We start from the raw sequence: 23812 nt of genomic DNA on the forward strand, positions 1-23812 counted from the left end.
TAAATTTATGAAATTTTGAAGGAGGTAAATACGCATATGACAACTAAATTGAGTTGTTACTCATTATCTTTTTTAAAGTAAAAAATATTAACAAACCACTTTTTAAACGCATTGAAGCTATGTATTATTATTATAAACTTATAATTATTTGTATAATTTTAAATTGTTTTTTTTCCGATGTTTTGCGCACTTTACAGCGTGCGTGGTCACGGTGACCACGGTGATAATAATACATAGCTTCAATCCGTTTAAAAAGTGTTTTCTTAATGTGTAAAAGCTATGTTAACAAAAGACAATACTATAAAAAATATTATTAAAATATATGTTAATTTTTGAGATATTTAACCTTCAAAATTAATTATGAAGGTTAAATATAGTACTTAGATAAAAAATGGTTAGACAAAACCTGGTCAGAAAGTAAAGTTCTAAAGTGAGAGGTCGCGTGAACCGCGGGCGCAAGGCAGTAAGCGCGCAGCGACCCGACAACACAGCCGCACAATGCGACTCTCGCGAGTGAACCTTATATAGTGACACACATTACGGATTTCTCTTTCTTCTACTAACCGTAAGTTATTTATAAACTGTCATTGTACTACGTTTAAGCTTGAAATTACTGAAGTTGTTTTAAGTTGATCCAAACGTTACATACCAGCTGTCAAGAAAGTCTAACACTAATTTCCATACATACCTTAATTCCCTTAGGATTTTAAAATTCTAATACATTAGCCTAAAACTACTTTTAAGACCGTTAAAAAGTGTTAATTTCAATTTTTGTAATTATGGAGAAGTTTTAAAAACTAAGTTTCGATTTCGAAAGTGCGAAGCCGTGACTTGACGAAATCGTAAGGTTTTTAAATGTAGATGACAGTAGTAAGAATAAAGTATTTAAATTTGGGACATGTGCCTAAAATGTCATTGTCATGTAAGTTACGTGAGTTATTGAGATCATATCAATTTCCCAAATAAAAATTGTATAAGACTTAGATATAACTATTGCAGATCGTGCAATGCCAAACAAAAGTGAATGTAGGCTGCTCAGTCGATAAGTAAGAGCGAGAAACCTTGTAAACGTAATCACTGGTATTTTATATCGTTACAAAAAATATCAACGATCTATGTATTAGTTTTAACTTTATAATTACTTTCACGTTATTCTAAATTTGATTGAGGTACTTAAGATATCGATATAATTGTATTAATGACTAAGCTAATACGAAGAGAAATTAACTTCTTGGTAATAGCGAGAAATTTCTCAAGATGTGACATTTAATGTCAAAGAAATCGTGTTGACTTCTTTGTGAATTTGTGCGTGGCAACTTGGTCCTCGAATATATCCGGTCTCGAGGGTCGTTCCAAGTTTGAATAATTTAGTGTTTCCGTAATAATTATTACATAATTAACAAAAAACAATGCGTTATGACCCAACTGTTACTCGCCAAGAACAAGTTAACTTTTAATTACGCTTATGGCATTAGCTGTAATCGTTTCGTAATTTTAATTGCTATCATACGCATTAGTAAATTCCCGTTTAATTTAGGATTTAAGAGTAAATTTTAATATTGACGTTAACTATAAACTAAAAATGAATGTTGCCCTCATCAATTGTGTATAGACGCGTGGTTCAGGAAACATTGTCACCGATTTTTCACGCGCAACCATTTTCCAATGATGTAAATGTAGAAATATTATTTATGTATATGTCGCATCATTATAGTTATAAATCCGCTTATAATATTACAACACTTCCTAGATTTTAAATATTCATTCGTTTCAATAAGGTCAAAAGATGAATCGTATGTTTAAAAAAACATAATGTTGTGAAATATTCATTCACCATTAGAATTTTACATTATCCCTGATGAACATAGACTATAGAATATTTTCAAAAAGTTAATGATGCATATGAAAACTTCAATGATAACCAAAGTGGGGAAAATAATAATAATTCCTATATCGCGAGCAATTCAGGAACTGTTGACAATATGTGTAACTATTATATTTAATACATTAAATATAGAGCGAAAACGGGACTCAACCATAGTATATTTAGAACAATATAAATACGTGGTAAATATTTATAATATCAACGTTTGTAAACAACTTTATGCTCGTGCTTTTGACTTGATACTTGGTTGACGTTGAGATACGCATTTCCCTTCCTTTCATCGATTCTAATATCTTATTTTAAAACATCAGCAGATAATATATCGTTTATTTCACAGGAATGGCATTTGACTTTATCGGAGTTAGCAGTAAATATAATTTTGTCTTATTTACTATAGTTAGGTATATAAGAAAATAATGGTCATGGCTACGTTGTGATATTAAAATTAAGTTGTTTCGTAACATTATTACAATCGAATAAACGCACATTCAGGATATTGCAGGTTCGCGTGTACCTGAAACGATAATCAAATTAACTCAAATAGCCGAGTACAAATTAGAAAATTATACAATTTTAAATATCCACGTTCCTTTAAATAAATACTTAGTTCTACGTTTATTATATAACACAGCAATAATAATAATAATTCAATTAATTGGTAAATAGAAAACTGAAATAAAGTTTAGCAGCATTTCATCACGGCATGGCGATACTTATTCGTGAGTTAATTTTATTCCTTATAAATTTAATTTGAACTAATTGGACGTAGAAATCTATAGTAATAATTATCGTTTACCTTGATATCTCACTAATTTCTTTTAGATCTGTTGTAACTAAATATACAAGTATCTTATAATATGTATTTACTAAAAAAAAATACTTGAAAACTGTAGTGCCTGCTACCTCAAAAGGTCCTGAGAACCAATTTATTTATTATAAAAGTGTTGTAACCTATTTCTCCCGCTTTATGGACAGACTAACAGTGTTATACATTGCAGTAAAACTTTACCCTATATAAAAGAATTCAACGCGCTTGCGATAGCTTGCGCGAGTTTTGTAATACCTGTCTGCAAACATAAGCGGTATAATATGTATCAAACTTCTTAGCGTTAACTTTCAGTAATAAAAAAACGATTAATTGTTATGTATATAACTGTAAATGTTTGTGTTTAGACCTAATATATTAGCATTAACTTATAAATGTTACATGGATACGCAATATAATCTGTCACGCAATGTCTCATGTACCTTGAGAAGCATTCAACCATAAAGAGGTTACAGTTTGTCAATGTTTTATTATTGGGTGTATTATATCATAACAAAACCGATACGTTGATTGGTTGAACTATTTAACGCGGTAGAATTTCATATGGGGTTCTGCGACTTATTCGTAAACATTGTTTAGCAAATATCTAAGTACCGCTATTGTTGTTTCTCCGAAAATCAAGCCCAGGATTATATACCATAAACGTTACCTAATGCCACGGATGGAGTTATAAAGTTCAAGATTTTTAAATATCTAAGTACAAATTAATAAGCATTGGATATTTAGTATTCAAGCAAATTTTATGCAACCTTTTAATTTTATTCATGTGAGGATTATCTCCTAAAGTAACATATTAATAGCGCCATTTTGAGATAAAATTCCTATCATTATAATGATTACAATATATTCATCTTTTATTAAAATTATAATTTTTTTCACGAAATTTATTTGTTAAAGAATAAGCGGTAAGGCATTGCGACATGAGTCAGGCAGTGGGGGGCACTGGCCGTCAATAGTGAAAGTAAACCGTACATAATCTGGTATTTTGGTGTAAGCTTTGATCCACGCATGTGTAATATGCACAAGACAAGGCTCAAATAGAAGGATTTTCATATATTATTACTATTATTCGATCTTTGAAAGAACAACTATTAGTGTGTATCTCCGTAACTCTGATGCGTATTCAGTAAATAAACATATTCCAAATGTTAAAAAAGGATGTGGCCAGTCCCTCAATCTAAAAAAAGAAAAGATGAAGAGTTTCATATGATAGGTAGTACAAAGTATTTATTCTTAATCGTATTTATGTTTTGAACTCGAATAGTGTCTTTGTCCATTGGGCGCGGATGTCGCTGACCTTCGGGTCTGTCGGCCTGGACGCTAGTACCTAATAAAAAGAACAATAAAACTGATAGAAACGTTTAAGGACATACGTTGCTTTTTAGACTTATTTATACACTGGTTTTTGAGAAAACAGTTGGCATATTGTGAATCTATAGTTATAAACTATCCGCCCCATTTCATTCCTCTTTTTTGTTTTTATTTTCAAACGATTTTCTGCATAAACTTCCCTGTGTAGATTTCTTAAAGCTCTAGCTAGCCTAGCTTTTATCTAGATTTTTTGTCCCATTATCGAATAAGAAGCATTATTTAACATAAACCATATACATTCTTTATAAATGGATACTATATTTATTATAAATACTATTTGCAAGGGATTAACGACCTTTAAGTCATGCGCTATCTTAAAGTGGGATATGATTCACGCCATGGTTGTTGCATTGAAAATAAAATATTTTATATAATATTTATTGTACATAGCTAAAATAGAAAGTAGTATGTTTAAATTAAATGTTTCAATTCATTCCATTAATATTTTACACTATTACTAGTGATATTATACTAAGTATCTATAAAAGGCATTATAAAAACTAACTGCATTAAAATTCTTGAAATTTAAAAACTGCTGAACACATTTGGTAGTCTAACCCAATTACAAAATGTAAATGAGATAATTAATCTTAATACAAAGTGGATAAGTCGCGTGTTTTGTCTAGTGTTTTAGTATAACATTACAATTTTGTTTTTTCGTAGTAAAAACATAAATCATTGGAAAATCGTAAAATATCGGCAAATGTTGCCGAAGTCATTAAAAAACCGGTCGATCACGCATTAGGTCGTGATATGTTTCGTCTACCAATTGATGTTGTAAAATTATAAAGCTATATAAGCAAATGATTAAACCTATATAGATTTACGTATAAATATATACGATTTTAATATTAAATGATATAAGAGTTTGTTTGGTAATCTGCTGTTCTCTTTTTATTTATTCACGAAGGACACAATAGATTTATCACAATATATGGTACATAAAGACAAGTTTTAATTAGAGAAATGTCTTAAAACTGCTTAACGCATAAATTTTTCTATGAAGTAGTAGAAAACTGTTTATTTTTTGATCATCTGTTTGATCTTAGGCTATCCAAAGCAATTAAGAGTTTAAAACACAACAGTAACTATCAATCTAGATTACCATACTTAATTTAATTACAATATTTTATAAAAATAGTGAATAAACTTCAGATCCAAAATGGCGACCTCCGGCGGGAAGGCGCGGAGGGAGGAGCAGAGCGACAATTCTGACGACGAACTACTACCACTAGCTAATGACACATATGGAGGAAGGTATGCCAATTTAATTAAGTTTCTAATCTCTATGGTTACGTGGTTAACTACTTGATTTATTTAATAAACTGGTCCTTAACTACTCCTCTTTGTTATCTCGAGTTGGAATACACTTATGCATATAACTTAAATGTATACTGAATTAGACTAAGAAATTACATACTTTTCTTACAAATTTACAAAACTCCATTTTCTTACTTATGTTACATGTTTACTAAAACTATTTATTGATAGATAATACCATGACTATTGTTTATTGAAAGTGTCATGTGTCCACAGATACTTTCACACAATCGATTTACAGAGTAAATATAATACTTACAATCACGCAATTTCTAAAATCTCCTTTCGCACACAAAGAGACTGGCTGTTTCTCTAATAGAATATGATACTCTCTTCGTTGCGTAAAGCCTACAATGATATCATCTCATTCACACGCATAACTATGACAACACACTTATAGAATCTGCTTAGAAATGCTATATTTTCTGTGATTCATCGCAACAATTATTAGATAAACCACAGAATATCCCATATTTTCATTGACAAACGATTTCTTGAAGGTCAATAAATTATTTTAGTTTTAATTTATTACAAAACAACATTAGACACGTGCAAATTAAAAAAAATGATTATAATGATCGATCTACGTAGAATATTGGAAACTTTTATATTTATTAAACTTTGATAACCCAAAGATAATTTTAATTTACTTTTAGGTTGATGTGGTAATGATACTGTGTAGACGATTAAAGACTAACTGAATGATTTTTCTTAAAGCATCACTATTAAAAAAACGTATCATGGATCCAGCTGTATGGTTAAATGGCATTGTTCTAGTTACAGAGTGATGTACAAATATCTACATCGGGATTGATATTTCATTCCTATCCGGTTTGAGTCATTTTTTGCTTTTAATAAAGTTCTTTCACATGTATAAACTTCTTCGCCTTAATGATTCATTTATACAGAACTCAATCGTAACGCGAGAGTAAATAAAATAGCACATTCAATGTGAATTTAGCAAAGTCCTTGAACAAAAGAAAACTAATAGGTTTAATAAATGATTTTTATTTACATGAATACCAGCAATAAAACGTCTCAAAATAGATTAGAAATACTTTATTACCAGGTCCTTGTTTTCAAACTATTGCCAGACAGTTTGTTTTATTTAGCCCCTAGAACTTCGTTTCGCCTTAATATGATATTTTTACTCAGCCTTCCTTTAAGTACCTACCAATATGGAAGCTTTGCTTCCCCCCAGAATCTGTTTTTTTTTGGGAATAAAAACATAATTACTAAATAATTCTTTTTTTTATATTTTTTAAAATTTTCTTGACCTTCAGAGGTAAAGAAATAAATTTAAAAAAATACTAGAATTGGTCCAGCCGTTTTCGAGTTTTGCGCTTAGCAACATATTTTGCAATTCATTTTGATTTATATAGATATATATACAATGCACGAATAATATTCTTAGCTCAAGCGAGCGGTCAGCTCGGCCGGAACCCGCTCAAATGCCAAGGTTGTCAACTCTGACGACACAACTTTCGATCAGTGCGCTACATTATTGCGCCCCACTTATTTCCTTACTGCAAAGACCGTTTAAGTAAAATGCTACTTCTGCACTAGTTATACTCGAGGAAATAATATGATGGCCTTTCGGCAGATTTTCTATTAGATTCTTTAACTTTAACAAGTTCCTGTATTTATGAAGTCGATTGTTCCATCATGAGCTGCGTTGACTACATAACCATTCCATCCTTATTTATCTGTTTCATAGTTGTATCAGTTATGGTATTCTGTAACTCCCAATAGCGATCTCGACTTGAATGTTAGGTTTTTGTAAGGCGATATTCCAAGGTTACGACATCAGCGCTATGGATATTGAAAGTTAAATTCAAACACATCTGAAAAATTACTGCATAGGCTTAACAACTATAAATACAGTAATTCTACAAATATACATAAATAAAGCTGTTTAAATAATACAACGCAAACCTTATCAACATGTGTCTCTAAAAAGCTGGCTACAAAACAACAAAACTGTGAGCACACGGACAGAGTACCGGGTCAGTACGTGTTTAGAATATGTATTTAAAACAACGGGTTTCAATGTTATATTGACTTTGATCAATAACCTTAAATAATGATACAACCTAAATATCGTAGATTAAAAATTCTATGCGTATCATTTGTATCATGAGTATGTTCGTATACTATTTCAAATTGTTCTAAATTTAAAATTTGTGTCACAATTTTTATTCTATCTCAAATGGTGTTTAGTCTGTGGTCATTCATAGTATGATATTAAATAAAATCGTATAAAAAAGTTTACATTTTATTTGTATAAACTGTATATTTTATTTAATGGTTTAATAATTTCTTATGTCCTGAAATAGACAAAAATAATATAAGAAAAATGACTAGGAACAACACTTTTCTTAGTTAGTCTATAATTGTCTTACTGTATTGATGCATTCCTCACGATGATGATTACCACTTGTCGTATTAATTACTCAATTAGTTAATAGTTCTACACAATCTACGAGTTTGCACCTGCTGCTAGTTTAAAGCTTAAAAAATATTGCTCAGTCATTGACCGGGACTATTTCAATACGATGCCCCTTTGCATACTAAATTACCGAAAACAATGTCTTATTTTACCCAATACTTACAACACTAAAATTACACGCACCTTACTAAAATTAACTCTAAAAAGTAATAAAATGTTTTGCTTATACATGCCTATGTGCATGTGTGCCCATCTCAGTTCGTAAATCAATTCTGGATTAGTATTTTTATTATTCCTTTGTTTATTTACTAGAGCATCGTTTCTCCATTTTTATGTCGCGACCCACGAAAATGCCCAAAGTAAATCAGTCTAGCAATCCCGTCAATGTGAAATTATAATTTAGTTTCATAACACTTTACTATAATTAATCATACCTCTAATAAACGAATTGGTGTACCTATATGTAGTTTGTTTTTATTATTTTTTAACAAACTGCGACTCCCTTTGCTATTCAAATGTATAAAAGAAAATTATATAATATTACTTTTCAGGACATGCGAACATAGTGTTATAAACATTATAGAGCAGTAATGAACATTATCTTAGTTTACTAGTATACTTAATTAATCATATGCTAGATTATTCGTTAAAATTGTCTTTATAGTTAGGGAAAACTTTAATCGTCACACATTTAATGTAAAATGTTTTATTTACAAACTATAAAACCCGTTACAACGTCTAAATTATTGCAAAAAAATATGACGAAGCTTTGGTAAGGTCGTTTAAAAACCACACGACTATTCAAAAATAAAAATCACGTCATATTCATGTCATCGTTTGTTAACGATACTATATATAAATTTCATAAATAATATTAGGCAAGTAAATATTCACAATAAATATTTTTTTGCATTACATTTCGAAAATAATTGGGGGCCAGGGGCCTTAACTGCTTTGTTGCTTATTCAGACTTCTAAAGCCGACATTTAGAGTAAGGGTGCTGGTCTTATTTCAATTCACCTCAAATTGTTGTCTTAGTGTAAGATTAAGAGTAAAGGCTTAGCACGAACAATTTACTTAATAAGTCTATTTTCGCTGAATCTTACAAACTCCAATAATCCAAAAGTCAACAACGTGTATATTCGTCAAGTTTATCCCTACCCAGTTAGACAGATTTTTTATTATTAAGTAGTTGAACATAATCCATGAGTCTAAAGTTTGGTAGGGTCTGAATTTTGCACCAAACGACATTGAAAATCCTTTGTTCGCTAAGGCATTCGTTGCAAATAATTCTGAGTCTAGATCGTGAATGTTACGAGGTCATATAAAGACTTGAAATATCAATTTTGGTATTTAATATGATTTCGCATAATTAATCGTTATGTTTATATATATCGTTTATGGTATAAAAAAACAGAATGATAAAGATAACCTTTTTGTTCTCAGCAATCTTCAAATTTATTTGTTGTGTACATAAATAACAAAAAAGTTAGTATTTAAAAATCTGTCGATGAAACCAGATTTCGATGGAATCTTTTTAAAAGTAGCATTGTTATTACACAGTCACGTGTAATTAAATTAAATCACAATTGGAATTGCTATAGAAGTTACGGAACAGGATCTAATTGCATTTTGTAATGAAACGACAAATCCTTTGTTTTTTTTATAAGGTGTTAAATTCGCACATAGACAGAAAGTCCATTGGCACATAGGCGGGATGAACCTACGACCACACGTCGCACGCTGATTCCACTAGGCCGACACGGGTTTACCGTTGCTACATTACTACAAAAACTCACCGTAAAAGTTTTGACATAGTTATTTCTTTAACTACATTTTAAAATTAAAAACATCGAATTAAATATATTTATATTTAAATAATTATCTGTAGCTTTCTTAGATTGATACTTTGTCTTAATCATAATTGGTTGATAAATAGAACACTTTCATTTTACTTTGTAATCTATGGATCTGGTGTCTGTATCTATAATTAATATAATTTCACCTGCCCACTGCCGCAGAACGAAGAAATTGTGCTTCTTTCTGTAACACTAAGATATTTTTTAAATAATTAACAATAGTTAAAGCTATGGTTCAAAATATCCATGCTTTTTGATACCGATTTCATTTATAATTATTTATAGAATAATTTGAGTATTTTATATATTTTAAATAAAGCGATGTGTAAGGCAATCGGATGCGACATATGCGATGCGATCAGAAATTTTATATGAATTCTTGCACGATATAAGATGTGTTAATATTAATATTTCCTATAGATAATGCAATAAAAAATTACAAGTCGAATTGTAAAGTTATGATTTTATGAAGACGGTTAGAATGAGGTTTATATAGCAAATATGACATATTAATATTCAAGAATGGTCCGCCATGACAACGTTTCGTTTGGCGATGGTAGCGAGCCGCCAGTACATCTATGCCAATCACCGTTCGCTGTCCTCTAACAATGAGTTATTAATTTTCGATATTTAATTTTTAACTAAAAAGTGTTTCGTGATGTAAAAATGAGTGAACACGATCGCAAAGTTTACTATGAGAGGCAAGATCTTGAAGAGCCCGTGTATAATAATAATAATAATTCAATTTACAGTAACTATTGTAGTATTTACAGGTATGTTGTAAAAATATACAATTTATGCATGATTCACAATTTCGTTTGAAATTTAATTAGCAATGGTTAAAAGAATACCGTGAAGTTTACATAAAATGTAGATGCAATAATAATCATTAACCAAACAAAATTAAAATCAGGAAGAGTTCTAAGTACACGTATGAATACCGTCGAAAACTTTCTACTGTCGTATTCAGCACGATGGCAAGGCGTAAATAAGTGATTGACGTGTTAATATTTAGGGTGACCACTGGGTACTTCTCTTAAAAAAATATGTTGATATCATAACAATTTTATAATAACATTTTGTAAAACTAATTTTTATGTTTTAGTTTAAGAGCTTATTACGCCATTACATAAATTAGTGCATACGTGGTTCGTTAATAAATATAATTAATCATATGAAAGTTAGTAAAATTTTTACACATTCCTGGATACTATGAATAAAATATTTTTTTCAATCACTCAATACGGTCAGAGTATTAATAATTTGATCTCGGGTCAAACAAATGACCCGTTGAGTGTCCGTTACGTTCGACGGTTTCAATATTTGTTTAAGTATATAACTTATATAGAGAGATATATATAGAGTTTTTCAATTTGTATACATATTGCATTGGCATCCTCTCCTCGTGGCAACGTAGTTTTCGAGTATTTACTTTTTTATAGTTTTGGGTCAGAAAGCACCAAGGGTTGATCAGCTCTTGCATTAATAACTGATCAAAGAAAGTGTTTACCTAAGTGGGCAGTTACATGAATTGAAATAATTGCATTACTGTGTAACTTACCTAACGTAATTAATGTATAAACAATCAAATAAAATTCACTGCAACAAACTATCCTCAAGTGATTATTTGTCGCAATATTTGCAACGTGTAGTTTTGATTTATGATACCCATAACTTACGTAAGGTCTGTCACAACTTAGCCTTTCGAAACCAGTGCATTGTAACAGTACCTTATCTAGATCAAAAACTTAATCCGTGCTACCGGAAATATAGGAAGTGCGTTTTACCTTCAATGCGTGAGAAAGTGGTTTCATAAATGCTGCCTTGAAGGAGGACGGATAGTAGATACAAAAAATACACATTTTATCTATATTGTTCTAGCTCCTGGGCGGATATCAAAGAGTAAATTTTAAGCGCCCTTAGTTTGAGGATCAATGGAAATGGGCTGTAAAATGCCCAAAATATGTTATTGTAAATATTTCTAGAAAGATACATTAGTTATTAGATACTAAGCCTAATTCAGACTTGACACTAAGTATGACTCTTGTATGTCAATTACACGTTTTGACACGTCAAAGTCGTAGTTTTGACTTTTTAATTCTTTTCAGTAACATGTTTGTTCTCGTTTTCCAGCCAAAGAACAGTACAAGAAACGAAAGGATGGGACGTTTTCAGAGAATTCCCGCCGAAGCAGGACAGTGGGTCCATGGAAAGTCAAAAATGCTTGGATTTCACAGTCAGAATCTTGAAAATCTTAGCTTATGCAATCACATTTATTGTTGTACTCGGTTCTGGCGTTGTAGCGAAAGGAACTATACTCTTTATGACTTCCCAGTTAAGAAAAGATAGAAGATTAGCTTATTGTAATAGGAATTTAGGTAAGTAAACATATATAATATTTTTATTATTTTTTTTACTTAATTTTGGAAAATCATTCATTTAGCAATTTTTATAAATGATTACTACGGACAGTCGGAATCTAAAGAATGTTCGATGTTGAAGATATGATTGAGAAATCATTGAAAACAATTAAAATACCATACTTTATTTATATACATATCTACATTTGAACTAGCAGTTATAATATTATTGATATACAATCTGAAAGGATTTTTAGACATTTAAGTAGAAGTTATGTAGTTAAATATGTTATTAATGAATGTGAATTTATTATCCTTTGTATCAGTCATTTAGTTTTAAGTTTGTGTTGAACTACGAAACTTGGTTTTACTAGTGAATGTATTGCTTTATGCAATTTCAGGTAGAGATAAACAATTCGTCGTAAGCTTACCTGATGAAGAGCGTGTGGCCTGGATGTGGGTGATTCTGGCTGCATTTGCGATACCCGAAGTAGGAACCTTCATACGATCTGTTAGGATATGTTTCTTCAAGTCATCAAAGAAACCAAGAAGCATACAATTTATTGTGGTAAGTATACCATGTTTATGATATTATCTTTTTGCTGAAACAAAAGAAGATAAAAAGGAAGCAGCGCAATAGAAGCAAAAAGTGTGTTTTCTGTATTCAATACAGAATTTCTCTATCCTCAATGTATGTACGTAAACATTTCTCGCAAAAATGATGTGAAAAGAGAACCTTTTCTTTTAAATATTTTCTAGATAATCCCCCGACTATATATTTGTCGGAGGTATTAAATAACTACGTAACTGGTAACCTGGATAATAAAATAAAAAAACACTACTACGTATTTCTTTTAACAACTTTTTGTATGACATTTACAGCAAATCCCATAAAGATCCCTCTCAACCTATAGTTGAACATTATTTCCTTTAATTTCGTATCTATTATTCCCATAGCTTGTTAACCTAACGTATCCATACATTGGATAGTCGGTCAGAATATGTAACATCGTCTCTTCAGCTGTATAGCTACAAGGACAGGTATGTTGTATAAACAAAGTGCTGCCTGTCCTTGTCTGGGTTATCCCTGAACCTGTAAAGATACAACAACAACTTTTACGAATAAAATTTATTCATACTTATTAAAACATAGATAATATCTTGCATAACTTTTAATCACCTACCTAAGTCTATTTTGTAACATATTTCTTAATGAATAAAATACTTAATTTCAGGTGTTCATAGCCGAGTCATTACATACGATTGGTCTGGCGTTACTCTTTTTCAAAATCCTACCCGAATTAGACGTAGTCAAAGGCGCTATGATTACGAACTGTATGTGCATAATACCAGCAATACTCGGCCTACTATCTCGGAACTCTCGAGACTCGAAGCGATTCGTGAAAGTTATAGTCGACATGGCCGCTATAGTTGCTCAAGTGACTGGCTTCATTGTGTGGCCACTTCTTGAGAATAAACCCGTGTTATGGCTCATACCAATCTCAGCTCTGTGCATATCTCTTGGATGGTGGGAAAATTACGTGACCCGACAGAGTCCTATTGGTAAGACAATTATGTAAATTATATAGGCGGTTTCTCTATACTACGTTATTGTTCATATGTACTCTAAGATTTTTAAAAGCGAAATCAGTCTAATTGATGATTACTGAATACTTTTACTAATAATAATACTTTTTTTTAATATCCGTTATTCATTTACAAAACGGACTAATAAGGAGTTTCATACTTAATTGGATAGTAAACTCTACGAATTGTAGACATACAAAAACATTTATATTATGTAAATTATAAGGTATATTGTTTTTGTCCCTTTTGCAATATACCCGTAACCTGTATGTTCGCCTTTGCTGTTTGGTTCCTACTTTCAGTTGCACAGCTACCTATCTTCTCGAAATGAAAAAAATCCTGTTTATTTTATACATTCAGACTAAAACATAACATGGTTATAGTTAATCATCTAAGCCATTCGAATCTATTATCTCTCGGTAATTGTGTTACACATCCGTACCTCTCGGAATAAGGTAGTTGTAAGGTATAAAGTCTATCAATGGCACGCTTGTCAACAATAGGAGACATCTAATATATTTTACTAGCGATATTTATCGTAAGGAACGTTTTCGTTCGGCGGTTTTATCTCCGAGTACCACGAAAAATTTAAATATATATTAACAGACTGGCTATGTAGCATGTCAATAATATTCTATTGGTATTAGAATCGGTTCAACAAGCCTAAAGATTACCCCATACAACCTCACAAACGTTACCTCTCTATAATATTAATTACACCACAATCGTTTCAAGATATTTATAAAAAATTAAGCCTGTCAAGCGCTATCTACTTAGTTGAATAATTCTATAAATAAATGTGTAAATATTTTCGTTACAGGTATAATGAAAAGTTTGGGTAGACTGAAGGAAGATTTGAACCAGTCCCGCTATTATATCTATAGACTCATCTCTGTTTGGAAGATAATTCTTATGATGCTGTGCGTTATGATGTGTATTTGGATGGATGGTGACGAACCAGCGATGTTTTTCCAATTGTTCAATGAAGGTTTTGGGCCACATAACATTGTTGTAGAAGAGGTGAGTAAACAAAAGATACTATCGTTAAAATATTTATTTTACTCACGACCAAATATTTAATTGTATGAACAAAAATAAAAGGTTAATTTTATTTTTAGGTCCAAATTCAATTGGGAGGCACAATAATTCCCGACTTGGCGAATGCAACTTTAACAGGAGATTCTGTGGAGGTGGCGGCAGTACACAAATCTGCATTTTACGTCCTTCTGATACAAGTCTTTGCTGCCTATTTCACGTATATTTTTGGGAAATTCGCTTGCAAAATTCTCATTCAAGGATTCAGTTATGCCTTTCCTATCAACTTGATTATTCCGCTAGTCGTGAATTTATTAATAGCAGCCTGTGGCTTAAGGAATGGTGATACATGTTTCTTCCATGGTACCATCCCGGATTACTTGTTCTTCGAAAGCCCACCAGGTACGCCAATAAATAAATATCATTTGTCACGTAGTCTTTTTGTAGATATATTTATTTGATACAAGAAAACATACTTGAACTATACATATTAAGAATTAAGATCGTTGTCTAAAGCCTAATTTTTCTGGGGGCAGGGCAGAGTGCAAGAATGAAGAGTTCGAAATTTAAATATAATTTTTCAATGAGCGATGTAGCGAAAAGTTTTATAATCCATTTCCAAATTGTCTCATAGAATGTCTGTAATACTTACTCTTATGTGCATTGGCATTAGATTACATATATTTTTGAAACTTTCAATAGTTTTAGGTACTGTCGCATGTAAAGGTTTAATACAACAAATAGTGGTAACGTTTCTTTTACAGTTTTTAGCCTTAGCGACTTCATATCTAGACAAATGGCGTGGGTGTGGCTGTTATGGTTGCTCTCTCAAACATGGATAACCATACACATTTGGACGCCTAAAACGGAACGTTTAGCTTCCACTGAGAAACTGTTTATATTACCCATGTACAGCGGATTGCTTGTTGATCAAAGTATGGCACTCAATAGAAAGAGGGATGATCATAAAGATGTGAAAACTGAGGTAGTTATGATGTTTACGCGTGTATAATCTTTTTATACTTAAACACTTTTTAAAGCGAATGTTAGATATCTATATAACAAAATTCGATGTCGTGAAAGACGGGATCTAGTACCTCGTAATAATAAATAAACTCCTATTTATATACGTTATATTATACCTTAACTTGCTTTGCGCAAAGGCAAAATTATTGCGAAAATACATAACAATATCTAAAACTGAACTTTAGCAGTGTTTGCTTGACTTCAGGTGGACTTTCAGTCCATGAATGCATTTAACTCGTACACTGAAGGAAAACATCGTGAGGAAACAGACAAGCCTTGAACTCGAAAAGCCGGTGTGTGTCAGGCACTGGTTGTTTACCTACTTACCTATTAACAAATGATCACGATACGCATACATAAATTTGAGGCCTAGAAGGCTACTGGATTTCTATAACTTAAATATAAATCTATTAAAAAAAGTGACAAATCTTGAATTTGATAAAACATTAAATTATTTAATTTTCAATTTCAAAAATTCTTTATTTTGTAGCCCAAAAATTTATAGTAATTTATAGCTCATATCCAATGTACATTATTGAAAGTACTATTATAAAACACGTTACGTTTTTTTTATTTGCCGCACCTACAGTTAAAGTTTCTCTAATTTTAGGACCTCGCTGAAATAGAAAAGGAAAAGGGTGACGAGTACTACGAAACAATATCAGTGCATACTGACAATACGAGCTCAGCACCAAGAATTGTTAAATCGTCAGACTCTATTACAAGGATCTACGCATGCGCAACTATGTGGCACGAGACTAGAGACGAAATGATGGAGTTCTTGAAGTCAATTCTAAGACTGGATGAAGATCAGTGTGCTAGGAGAGTTGCCCAGAAGTATTTAAGAGTTGTGGACCCTGATTATTATGAGTTTGAAAGTAGGTTATTTTTTTGACATACTTGTAATCTTTAAAAGCGCTCGGAAGGTCCATTTTGTTGTAAAACAAAATATATGCCATTATTTATTTCTTTTTATAATTGAATGTTTTATTCCAGCCCATGTATACTTGGACGATGCCTTTGAAATATCGGACCACAGCGACGATGATTCTCAAGTCAATAGATTCGTGAAACTACTCGTGGAGACCATTGATGAAGCGGCTTCAGAAGTGCACCAGACGATAATTCGAGTCCGACCGCCAAAGAAGTACCCCGCACCGTATGGAGGAAGACTTACTTGGGTGTTGCCAGGAAAGACCAAAATGATATGCCACTTGAAGGACAAGTCGAAGATTCGTCACAAAAAACGTTGGTCGCAGGTTCGCCACTCTTTACCAGTAATATAATAAAATAAAATAATATATTATATATATATATATAATTATATCAAAATAATATATATATATATATATATATATAATTATTTACACATCCTAGGGAATACGTATCTATGATGCTGAGCTATATTATTCCATTTCACATTTCCTTGTCACAAACCATAATTTAAATATTATGTACATTTTTTTCCGTATATAATAGGTAAAAACTTTAGTATTTTATTTCTGCCACTATATATCTCGCAAAACAATACGTCATTGTATCCATCTTAATAAATATTGTATATTACAGGTGATGTACATGTACTATCTTTTGGGACATCGCCTAATGGAGCTACCGATATCAGTGGACCGTAAAGAACTTATGGCTGAGAACACGTACTTGTTAACTCTCGACGGAGACATCGATTTCCAACCCCATGCCGTCCGTTTGCTTGTTGATTTAATGAAAAAGAATAAAAACTTGGGAGCAGCCTGCGGTCGTATTCATCCTGTGGGATCTGGTAAATATTTTAATTTTGTTACATTTTTATGGCACAAATTCACGATTATGGCATAACGAAATCGAATAAATAATGTGATTCATTTTCCTATCAGTTCAATTTCTCATATTTTCTAAATTTTTCACAAGGTTGAATTTCTCTTGTGTAAAATTTCTGTCGCTCTTAAATTGAATAATAATTTATATCAAATATGTACTAAGCCAGGCCTTTGGTCTAGTGCAGACTTCTATGTATAAATTTTATAGGTCCGATGGTATGGTATCAGCTTTTCGAGTACGCTATTGGTCATTGGATGCAAAAGGCTACGGAACACATGATTGGCTGCGTACTTTGTAGTCCGGGATGCTTCTCGCTGTTCAGAGGAAAGGCTTTGATGGACGACAACGTTATGAAGAAGTATACATTGAAGGCTAATGAAGCGCGGCATTACGTACAGTACGATCAAGGTAAATTTAAGTTCCTTCTTTCTCGATTGCGAATCTAAGAAGATAAGATAGACGCATAAATAATTCTTCTTCGGCCATAAAACAACCAATTATTTATGTATGATTGACATTACAGGGGAGGATCGTTGGTTATGCACACTGTTACTACAACGAGGATACCGAGTAGAATATTCAGCTGCGTCCGATGCGTACACGCACTGTCCCGAAGGCTTCAGCGAGTTCTACAACCAACGACGTAGATGGGTGCCCTCGACTATCGCTAATATTATGGACTTGCTAATGGATTACAAACACACGATCAAAATTAACGATAACATCTCCTCTCCCTACATTGCATACCAGGTAAATAAGATGTTCCAATAAGATCTTTTATCCATTTAGGAAGTTTCTATATGAGCGATTTCTATACGCGGTTATGCTAAATAAGTTAACTGGGAAGCGAGCGCATTTTACGTTTCATCCTTTGGTAACTTGTGAACAGCTAGGCTCTGTAAACGAAGACTGACATGTTTTTATTTTTAAGCGGTTTGTTTTTGATTTATATACAAATTGAATTCTTGCAAACGTGTAATTATCGCACATAATGTATAACTTGGAATTTCCAGCGATTAGTTTCGAGACGCAAACCAGTTAGTTAAAAACAACAAATACTAATCCATACAATTTATTTTTAGATGATGTTGATGGGTGGAACAATTCTTGGCCCCGGTACTATATTCCTTATGTTGGTGGGAGCTTTCGTAGCTGCTTTTAGAATTGATAACTGGACTTCCTTCGAATACAACTTGTACCCCATTTTGTTATTTATGTTTGTTTGCTTCACGATGAAATCAGATATTCAGGTAAGGATATTTTACATATATAGGGCAAAACTGGACCGGGAGAAACATATTTCTGTATTGAAACGGCTCTAGTTTAGTCGATATGAAAACATAGAGCAATTGAGAAAAGGTATAATTTGAAATGTGTCTCTGTAGACATAAATAAATTAAGTAAATCACAAATATTACACGGGCAACGTTAAGAATTTGCATTACGTAAGAGGCTATCTGTGCATACTGTAGAAAATTTAAAATAATTTATATATCTTCGACACCATTTTTAGTACTTTCTTCAATATTATACAAATAAATTTCAGTTGCTGGTCGCGCAAATATTATCCACTGGCTATGCTATGATAATGATGGCTGTCATCGTCGGTACGGCACTTCAATTAGGCGAGGACGGAATCGGTTCACCATCTGCCATTTTCCTTATATCTCTATCAGGTTCCTTCTTTATCGCCGCATGTTTGCATCCGCAAGAGTTTTGGTGTGTTGTACCGGGCATTATATATCTATTATCTATCCCCTCTATGTACCTGCTTTTAATTCTGTACTCTATTATCAATCTGAACAACGTATCGTGGGGTACTCGAGAAATTCAACAGAAGAAAACCAAAAAGGTAATTGTTATTGGAGATTTATAATTCATTAGGTTATGTGTAACGATTTATTTATTACATATTACATAGTGTTATTTTAATGTACAAGTTGTATATTTGATCGAAAACAGATAATAAATAAGTGTTAAATAATAAAAGAACTCATTCAAAACCCAGAATAAAAATACTTAATGAGATTCTATTTCTTACTGTATACACATTTCGCAAGCAATTCTACTATAAATTAATTATTTAGGAAATAGAAGCAGAAAAGAAAGCAGCTGAAGAAGCAAAGAAGAACGCGAGACAGAAATCACTACTTGGATTCCTTCAAGGAGTAAATAGTAACGAAGAAGAAGGTTCTATTGAATTTTCTTTTGCGGGATTGTTCAAATGTTTACTTTGCACACATCCTAAAGGGAACGAAGAAAAGGTGCAACTCCTTCACATAGCTTCTACACTTGAAAAATTGGAGAAAAAGATTGAGAACGTCGAAAGGTTAGCATTTGATTAAAGATTTTATGTTGCGGTCGCACTTGACAATAAAGCTTTTTAGGTTTAGAGTAAGCCCGGTCATTTAAATGTTGTGCGGATGTAAAAAGGCAGACTGATTACTGATTATTTTTTTTAAACAAACAAAACAGAGCCTTTTGTGACTATTTGAAATCAAGAGAAAACGCAAAAGTCTGTTACGTCCCGCTGAGCTTAATAATCACTGAAAGAAACTAACTACAGCTACTGTTTAAAATGATTTTTCATTGATTGATTTTTCTTTTTGACCATAGTTATAATTAATCAAACAAAAATTTATACATATGTAATGTTTATTATTGCAGGGTGATTGATCCACACGGTCAAACCAGAAGCAGAAAGCTTTCAGTGGGATTGAGAGGGAGCACTAATGGTGACGGATTGGTGACTGTGTCAGAAAGGGAAGAGGAAGAACATGATTCAGATTCCGAAACAGATACCATGTCGACAGTGCCAAGAGTAAGTACCTATTTTTTTTATTGCAAAATACTGAACAATGGAGGGCGATGCAGGTTTAGAAACTAATTAAACTACCTTCCAGGAAAAGCGAGACGATTTAATCAATCCATACTGGATAGAGGATCCAGATTTGAAGAAAGGAGAAGTTGACTTTTTAAGCCAGTCTGAATTAGGGTTCTTCAAAGATTTGATCGATAAATATTTGTATCCTATTGATGCTAACAAGGAGGAGCAGGTAATAAGCGAAGGAACTTGAAAGGAGAAGAAGGCATTTTGCTATAAAATATCAAAATAGTTAAAAATAATTATACAGTCAAACACGCTAAAATGTTGATTAATGTCATTACACTGATCATCCCATAACGGTATTTCGTTACGTATTTTCATCTCATGAACCTTAACAGAGACGATGAACCATTACTTCAGATATGTTAGTGATTAAGTATTTTAAAAATCTTATTCCAAAAATTTTAGGCTCGTATTACCAAGGATCTGAAAGAGTTGAGAGACACATCTGTATTTAATTTCTTTATGGTCAATGCTCTTTTTGTCCTTATTGTATTTTTGCTACAATTAAACAAGGACAACCTTCACTTTAAATGGCCCCTTGGAGTTAAAACTAATATTACATATGATGAGGCCACGCAAGAGGTAACGTGACAGAATGCGGATGTACAGCAATCGGCCTTCAACTATGACTGGGGACGGCCACGCAAATTAAAACAACTGAATGTCTCTCAATCGACGTTACCTGAACCCCTCTCACCGTTGAAAGTTGATTCCATTAATGCTTCCTTATGTAATTTTACAGGCTCGAATTGCACGTGACTTATTAGAGCTTCGAAATAAATCAGTTTTTGCGTTTGCCATGTTCAATGCTTTATTTATATTGATAGTATTCTTATTACAACTTAACAAAGATCAACTCCACGTGATTTGGCCTTTGGGAGTAAAGACAAACATTACATACATCGAGGATACAGGCGAGGTACAGCCAAATTATTCAGTTTGTGTGTCTACACAATAACGTCCTTCTTCTAACCGGTCTCTTTCGGGATGGCACACCAGCATGAAGATCCAGTTATCTTCTACACCGACTATTAAACAATTTGGTGTCACCTAATTCCACACAACCCTAAAACCCCACAGCATATGTTCCAATATTACGATTCACTCTTCAAAGTATCAGAATCGATTATATGATATTTCTGACCTATTAGACCACATGACGGAACCTTATTAATTGCACTTCCTCAATGTCACTTGTGATCTGTTCTCTATGGTGGTGGATCTTCAATTAAATTTCAGTTTTTTGTTTTAACAAATATGTCTTGTGTACCCCTAAATCCCACCCTGGTGGTGATTTGTTTAACAATGACCAATTTCGTTACAAAATCTTTCTGTAACCAATGTTTCCCAACTTCTGCTAATTTATTAAAATTTTATTTTATAAGGCACAATTTTTCCTGTGATACATGAATGTCGCACGCGTGGTATGTTTGTAATTATGAACGTTTTTTTATGGTATCGGTGTGGCTATTATTCGCTTGAGTTGTATTGCTTTCCGCCATAAATGTATGTTTTCAAGATTTTAACAATTTTGTATGTTTCAGGTGCTTATTTCAAAGGAATATTTACAATTGGAACCAATTGGTTTAGTCTTTGTATTCTTCTTTGCTCTTATTCTCGTAATCCAATTTTCGGCTATGTTGTTCCATAGATTTGGAACTATTTCACATATATTAGCTTCAACAGAACTTAATTGGTTCTGCACTAAGAAGGTTCAAATATTACCTACTTTATATATATAAATGTCCTTGTGAATAATTAAGTTAACGCCGGTGTCGTGTTTCAGTCTGACGATTTGTCGCAAGATGCGCTTCTCGATAAGAATGCAATAGCAATAGTAAAAGATTTGCAAAAACTTAACGGGTTGGATGACGAATACGATAACGACTCTGGGTCGGGTCCTCAAAACGTTGGTAGACGCAAGACCATCCATAATTTGGAAAAAGCGAGACAGAAGAAGAGGAATATTGGCACTTTAGACGTAGCATTCAAGAAGCGTTTCTTTAATATGAACGCAAATGATGGTCCAGGTACAAAGATTCTTAATATATGTATGGCAAAAACACCTATAATATCCACGTGCACCTAAGAACAGATATGCGTTAGAAGGGTGATGTTGTTAGGATTTAAAATATAGTCTTAAACAAATTTTCAGGCACTCCTGTTTTGAATCGAAAGATGACTTTACGCAGAGAAACTTTGAAAGCGTTAGAAACAAGAAGAAATTCTGTGATGGCTGAGCGAAGGAAATCACAGATGCAAACACTAGGCGCTAATAATGAATATGGAGTTACAGGAATAGTAAGACTTTAAATACAGTTATTAAATTAATTAGATGTAGAAAAAAATCATACATGGAATAAAAAAATGCTTGACTTTTTGTTTAATTGCTAAACCTGATAAGGTAATCATCTATATCTAATGTAAAGAAAATTATCTAATTACTCACTTATTTCCTAAAATATTTAAATAAACTTAAATATGTCTATGGAAAAAATATTCACTACATGTTTTTGGTCCACCATATCCTCGACTTAATAAAATTGAATTATCAACGATTTACTAAATTAGGTGTAAATTTATATCATAGAGTCTGCGCGAAAAGTTCTTTTTATATCAATTTTATATTCTCATGAAATGTTATAATCTTTTACGATTTGCAGCTTAACAACAACCATGGCATCGCCCCGCGCCATCGAACATCCACTGCCAATATATCGGTGAAAGATGTTTTTGGTGAACCTAATGGAGGAATGGTGAACCGCGCATATGAAACAACGCTAGGCGATGAAGACGACAGTAATTCCATGAGACTTCAACCAAGACAGAACCAAGTCTCTTTCTCAACAAGATTTCAGTGATTCGCATTTTAGTGTTTACGGAAACGTCAAATTGTTGTCAGAGTAGTTAACAAACACTGGTCCTTACTTGGTTCATGTAAAAATGACTAATCTATGTAATTTATATTTGTGGGGCTCCAAATATAAATGGTTATATATCTGTAAAATTCTCTTTGTACTAAACACACTAAGTCACAATGTCTGATATTACTTCACCTAGATATTACTCAAACATGTTCCTTTGTAAAACATAACAAACATTCAATTATTTTAGTTCGTTTCGTGAACACTAAAATGCAATTTTTTATTTTTATCAACGCCTAGTTAATGCAATCGTAGATACTCATTTAGCATAGTTAAGCTTAGGAATATTTTATAGAATTGACTTGTGATATATTAAGAGATTTCTTAATTTTTTATGACAACGAAAGTTAACATTTCATATTGTTTTCTAGACTTTTTTTTACATTTTTTATTACATGTATGTACACTGCCACATAAACTTTACAATGTATGTAACTTTTAAGACTTAAATTTTATAAAATG

At 32.3% G+C, this 23812-nt stretch overlaps 1 protein-coding gene across 2 annotated transcripts; it reads left to right on the forward strand.

Moving 5' to 3' along the window:
* The first annotated feature begins 476 nt into the window (after positions 1-476).
* LOC123712598 (chitin synthase chs-2) lies at positions 477-23757 on the forward strand. 2 transcript variants are annotated; one of them, XM_045665785.1, is made up of 23 exons: positions 477-565; positions 5238-5339; positions 11844-12088; positions 12472-12638; positions 13306-13633; positions 14478-14677; positions 14776-15094; positions 15457-15677; positions 16329-16596; positions 16715-16977; positions 17288-17498; positions 17744-17944; positions 18060-18286; positions 18619-18786; positions 19083-19388; positions 19624-19865; positions 20204-20357; positions 20440-20592; positions 20832-21008; positions 21971-22138; positions 22213-22456; positions 22582-22727; positions 23090-23757. In XM_045665785.1, exons 2-23 carry the CDS (start codon positions 5245-5247, stop codon positions 23285-23287), a joined length of 4701 nt encoding a protein of 1566 aa, XP_045521741.1. In that variant the 5' UTR covers positions 477-565; positions 5238-5244; the 3' UTR covers positions 23288-23757. The 2 variants fall into 2 exon arrangements, with proteins under 2 accessions (XP_045521741.1, XP_045521742.1); XM_045665786.1 differs by lacking the exon at positions 20832-21008 and adding an exon at positions 21169-21345.
* Positions 23758-23812: the final 55 nt, after the last annotated feature.

Source organism: Pieris brassicae, chromosome 7, assembly GCF_905147105.1.
Source record: "Pieris brassicae chromosome 7, ilPieBrab1.1, whole genome shotgun sequence".
NCBI classification, from domain to species: Eukaryota; Metazoa; Arthropoda; class Insecta; order Lepidoptera; family Pieridae; genus Pieris; species Pieris brassicae.